Source organism: Acanthochromis polyacanthus, chromosome 11, assembly GCF_021347895.1.
Source record: "Acanthochromis polyacanthus isolate Apoly-LR-REF ecotype Palm Island chromosome 11, KAUST_Apoly_ChrSc, whole genome shotgun sequence".
NCBI lineage: Eukaryota > Metazoa > Chordata > Actinopteri > Pomacentridae > Acanthochromis > Acanthochromis polyacanthus.
The window spans coordinates 41204027-41209350 of NC_067123.1; the positions used below are offsets into that span (position 1 = coordinate 41204027).

A 5324-nucleotide genomic window follows, 5' to 3' on the forward strand; every position below is an offset into this window, starting at 1 on the left:
AGCAGCGGTTGTTGCCCCAGCAGCAGTGGTTGCAGCAGTTGTTGCCCCAGCAGTGGTTGTTGCCCCAGCAGCGGTTGTTGCCCCAGCAGTGGTTGTTGCCCCAGCAGCAGTTGTTGCCCCAGTAGCAGTGGTTGCAGCAGTTGTTGCCCCAGCAGCGGTTGTTGCCCCAGCAGCGGTTGTTCCCCCAACAGCAGTTGTTGCCCCAGCAGCAGTTGTTGCACCAGCAGTGGTGGTTGCCCCAGCAGTAGTGGTTGCCCCAGCAGCGGTGGTTGCAGCAGTTGTTGCCCCAGCAGCAGTTGTTGCCCCAGCAGCGGTGGTTGCAGCAGTTGTTGCCCCAGCAGCAGTTGTTGCCCCAGCAGCAGTTGTTGCTCCAGCAGTAGTTGTTGCCCCACCAGCGGTGGTTGCAGCAGTTGTTGCCCCAGCAGCGGTTGTTGCCCCAGCAGCAGTTGTTGTCCCAGCAGCAGGGGTTGCAGCAGTTGTTGCCCCAGCAGCAGTGGTTCCCCCAGCAGCGGTTGTTGCCCCAGCAGTGGTTGTTGCCCCAGCAGCAGTTGTTGCCCCAGTAGCAGTGGTTGCAGCAGTTGTTGCCCCAGCAGCGGTTGTTGCCCCAGCAGCGGTTGTTCCCCCAACAGCAGTTGTTGCCCCAGCAGCAGTTGTTGCACCAGCAGTGGTGGTTGCAGCAGTTGTTGCCCCAGCAGCAGTTGTTGCCCCAGTAGCAGTGGTTGCAGCAGTTGTTGCCCCAGCAGCGGTTGTTGCCCCAGCAGCGGTTGTTCCCCCAACAGCAGTTGTTGCCCCAGCAGCAGTTGTTGCCTCAGCAGCGGTGGTTGCAGCAGTTGTTGCCCCAGCAGCAGTTGTTGCCTCAGCAGCGGCGGTTGCAGCAGTTGTTGCCCCAGCAGCAGTTGTTGCCCCAGCAGCAGTTGTTGCCCCAGCAGCAGTTGTTGCCTCAGCAGCGGTGGTTGCAGCAGTTGTTGCCCCAGCAGCAGTTGTTGCTCCAGCAGTAGTGGTTGCCCCAGCAGCAGGGGTTGCAGCAGTTGTTGCCCCAGCAGCAGTGGTTCCCCCAGCATCAGTGGTTGACCCAGCAGCGGTGGTTGCAGCAGTGGTTGTTGCCCCAGCAGCAGTTGTTGCCCCAGCAGCGGTTGGTGCAGCAGTTGTTGCCCCAGCAGCAGTTGTTGCAGCAGTTGTTGCCCCAGCAGCAGTGGTTCCCCCAGCAGCTGTGGTTGCCCCAGCAGCGGTGGTTGCAGCAGTTGTTGCCCCAGCAGCGGTTGCTGTCCCAGCAGCAGTTGTTGCCCCAGCAGCGGTGGTTGCAGCAGTTGTTGCCCCAGCAGCAGTTGTTGTCCCAGCAGCAGTTGTTGCCCCAGCAGCAGGGGTTGCAGCAGTTGTTGCCCCAGCAGCAGTTGTTGTCCCAGCAGCAGTGGTTCCCCCAGCAGCAGTGGTTGCCCCAGCAGCAGTGGTTGCAGCAGTTGTTGCCCCAGCAGCAGTTGTTGCCCCAGCAGCAGTTGTTGTAGCAGTTGTTACCCCAGCAGCAGTGGTTCCCCCAGCAGCAGTTGTTGCAGCAGTTGTTACCCCAGCAGCAGTGGTTCCCCCAGCAGCAGTTGTTGCCCCAGCAGCGGTTGGTGCAGCAGTGGTTGCCCCAGCAGCAGTGGTTGCAGCAGTTGTTGCCCCAGCAGTGGTTGTTGCCCCAGCAGCGGTTGTTACCCCAGCAGCAGTGGTTCCCCCAGCAGCAGTTGTTGCCCCAGCAGCGGTGGTTGCAGCAGTTGTTGCCCCAGCAGCGGTTGTTGCGCCAGCAGTAGTGGTTGCCCCAGCAGCGGTGGTTGCAGCAGTTGTTGCCCCAGCAGCAGTTGTTGCCCCAGCAGCGGTGGTTGCAGCAGTTGTTGCCCCAGCAGCGGTTGTTGCGCCAGCAGTAGTGGTTGCCCCAGCAGCAGTTGTTGCCCCAGCAGTAGTGGTTGCCCCAGCAGCGGTGGTTGCAGCATTTGTTGCCCCAGCAGCGGTTGTTGCCCCAGCAGCAGTTGTTGCCCCAGCAGCAGTTGTTGCCCCAGCAGCAGTTGTTGCAGCAGTTGTTCCCCCAGCAGCAGTTGTTGCCCCAGCAGCGGTTGGTGCAGCAGTGGTTGCCCCAGCAGCGGTGGTTGCAACAGTTGTTGCCCCAGCAGCAGTTGTTGCCCCAGCAGCAGTTGTTGCCCCAGCAGTAGTGGTTGCCCCAGCAGCGGTGGTTGCAGCAGTTGTTGCCCCAGCAGCGGTTGTTGCCCCAGCAGCAGTTGTTGCCCCAGCAGCAGTTGTTGCCCCAGCAGCAGTTGTTGCAGCAGTTGTTCCCCCAGCAGCAGTTGTTGCCCCAGCAGCGGTTGGTGCAGCAGTGGTTGCCCCAGCAGCAGTGGTTGCAGCAGTTGTTGCCCCAGCAGTGGTTGTTGCCCCAGCAGCGGTTGTTCCCCCAACAGCGGTTGTTGCCCCAGCAGCGGTTGTTGCCCCAGCAGCGGTGGTTGCAGCAGTTGTTGCCCCAGCAGCAGTTGTTGCCCCAGCAGTGGTTGTTGCAGCAGTTGTTGCCCCAGCAGCGGTTGTTGCCCCAGCAGCAGTTGTTGCCCCAGCAGCGGTGGTTGCAGCAGTTGTTGCCCCAGCAGCGGTGGTTGCAGCAGTTGTTGCCCCAGCAGCAGTTGTTGCCCCAACAGCAGTTGTTGCAGCAGTTGTTGCCCCAGCAGCGGTTGGTGCAGCAGTGGTTGCCCCAGCAGCAGTGGTTGCAGCAGTTGTTGCCCCAGCAGTGGTTGTTGCCCCAACAGCGGTTGTTGCCCCAGCAGCGGTTGTTGCCCCAGCAGCGGTGGTTGCAGCAGTTGTTGCCCCAGCAGCAGTTGTTGCCCCAGCAGCGGTGGTTGCAGCAGTTGTTACCCCAGCAGCAGTGGTTGCTGCCCCAGCAGCGGTTGTTGCCCCAGCAGCGGTGGTTCCAGCAGTTGTTGCCCCAGCAGTGGTTGTTGCAGCAGTTGTTGCCCCAGCAGCGGTTGTTGCCCCAGCAGCAGTTGTTGCCCCAGCAGCGGTGGTTGCAGCAGTTGTTGCCCCAGCAGCAGTTGTTGCCCCAGCAGCGGTGGTTGCAGCAGTTGTTACCCCAGCAGCAGTGGTTGCTGCCCCAGCAGCGGTTGTTGCCCCAGCAGCGGTGGTTCCAGCAGTTGTTGCCCCAGCAGTGGTTGTTGCAGCAGTTGTTGCCCCAGCAGCGGTTGTTGCCCCAGCAGCAGTTGTTGCCCCAGCAGCGGTGGTTGCAGCAGTTGTTGCCCCAGCAGCGGTTGTTGCCCCAGCAGCAGTTGTTGCCCCAGCAGCAGTTGTTGCCCCAGCAGCGGTGGTTGCAGCAGTTGTTGCCCCAGCAGCGGTGGTTGCAGCAGTTGTTGCCCCAGCAGCGGTTGTTGCCCCAGCAGTAGTGGTTGCCCCAGCAGCGGTTGTTGCAGCAGTTGTTGCCCCAGCAGTAGTGGTTGCCCCAGCAGCGGTTGTTGCCCCAGCAGCAGTTGTTGCCCCAGCAGCAGTTGTTGCCCCAGCAGCAGTTGTTGCCCCAGCAGCGGTTGGTGCAGCAGTGATTGCAGCAGTTGTTGCCCCAGCAGTGGTTGTTGCAGCAGTTGGAGCTGTAGTTGAAGCAGTTGTGGTTGTCTGTCCGTTACATGAGGCTGTTTTGAAAACAAAAAGTTTAATCAGATTTCTGTTCCACATTTCAAACTGAAGTCAGAGTTTTTAAACTGTTTAAAATCTGTTCTCACCAACAAACAGAACAAAGATCAGCAGCTTTGCCATCATGGTGATGAAGTTTCTCTCCTCTTTTATCTGAAAACATAGTGGGTCATGGTCATCATTCAGTCACAAAAAGTAAAACAAATGAACAAACAAAAAGCTTTGTTTTTTGACATTTCAACCATAAAATAAAGTTGTTTGGTTTCTGTCCATCCCTGAGGTGCAATTTAACCAAAGCAGTCATTCAGACACACCTAGTGATGGTCCCACCCTTTCTAACAGCAGGTGACTCACTGGAGATCTCGTTCTGATTCTTTTTTCTCACCATTATAACGTTTGTTTATTTTTTTTATTTAGTGGAGACAGCTTAATGTATTTGTAAATGCCCCACCTCTAGCAGGGTAACATTACCAGGACTGTATTATCTATGACTGTATTGTGTTTTACAGTTTGTTGTGCGGTTGCTTTCATTGTCTTTATTGTGTGTTCTGTTGTTTATTGTGATGTTGCAGCCGGACTGCAGCTCTATTAACCAACAATCTGCCCTCTGACACAGCAAAGTATATCTGGTCTTATGGTTATCCTGATGATTTCATGTTTTCCATGTAAACTCCCACTTTTATCCATGTGCTAACATAACTACAAGGGTTTTCTAACCATCAATGAGCCTTTCAGCACCATTAGCTAACACAATGTAGCATTAGAACACAGGAGTGATGGTTGCTGGAAATGTTCCTCTGTACCCCTATGGAGATATTCCATTAAAAATCAGCCGTTTACAGCTACAATAGTCATTTAACACATTAACTATGTCTACACTACATAAAATGTAGTTCAAAGAGTTTTCCTTTAAAAACACAAACTAAAAAATATTTAGACAAATAAATGTCTGAAACCTGGTTTTCACACACAGACACAATGTTCACAAAAAGAAAAGAGTAATAATCACATTATCCCCTTTGAAATAAATATTACATTATATTACACTAAATGAACTGACGGTATTATGATCTTGAATAGAGGTACTTACATTATTATTTCTTTATTTCTTGAAAGTCGTCCAAAGCGGTGACTGACACTGAAAGCTGATGATCTGAGCTCGTCATTTATATGTCCACTGGATGAGGTGTCGTCAGTGAGGAAACAAAGGCTCACAGGTGGGGCAGTGGATGTCCTCGTCATGGATTAGGGTGTGTGCATTACCCTCTAGTTTAGTACATTTTTTAGCTTTTGTCAATCTGATACCATCAACAAACATGAACTGGTTCAGATGTCATTCATTTTCCGTGACATACTTCTCTCTTGTCATTTTACATTTCTGACAGTGACTGAGATCATGTCTGTTCCCTCCTAATCAGACTGTAATGGTTCTAAGATACTTCCTTGATGAATTCCAAGTAGCTTCGGGGCATGTTCTGCTTCTGGTACACTGTTACTCACTGGAGGCTTTTTTTCAGAAATAAAGAATAATGAAGAGCACTTTTTTTAAAATTGAAAACAAAATGTTGAGGAATCTACATATTTAACATTTTCCCAGTGTCCAAGGGGTACAGATACTGGAAAAAAATGTGGACATTTTTACAGCTTCTACAAACTCACAGTAACTCTGTTCCAGTGCATCTTCCAACAACTTC

The 5324-nt window shown here is 53.6% G+C and overlaps 1 protein-coding gene across 1 annotated transcript in view; it reads right to left on the minus strand.

Annotated features, from left to right (window-relative positions):
* LOC127536111 (mucin-19-like) overlaps positions 1-3753 on the minus strand; it is a 4360-nt gene extending 607 nt beyond the window's left edge. Inside the window, exons 1-3 of the mRNA XM_051955594.1 lie at positions 3720-3753; positions 3547-3629; positions 1-939 (exon numbers count right to left, since the gene is read on the minus strand). The exon at positions 1-939 is cut by the window's left edge and continues 279 nt beyond it. Coding sequence (XP_051811554.1) covers positions 1-939; positions 3547-3629; positions 3720-3753 — 1056 coding nt within the window. The remainder of the gene's footprint in view (positions 940-3546; positions 3630-3719) is intronic.
* Between the last annotated feature and the right edge of the window lie 1571 nt (positions 3754-5324).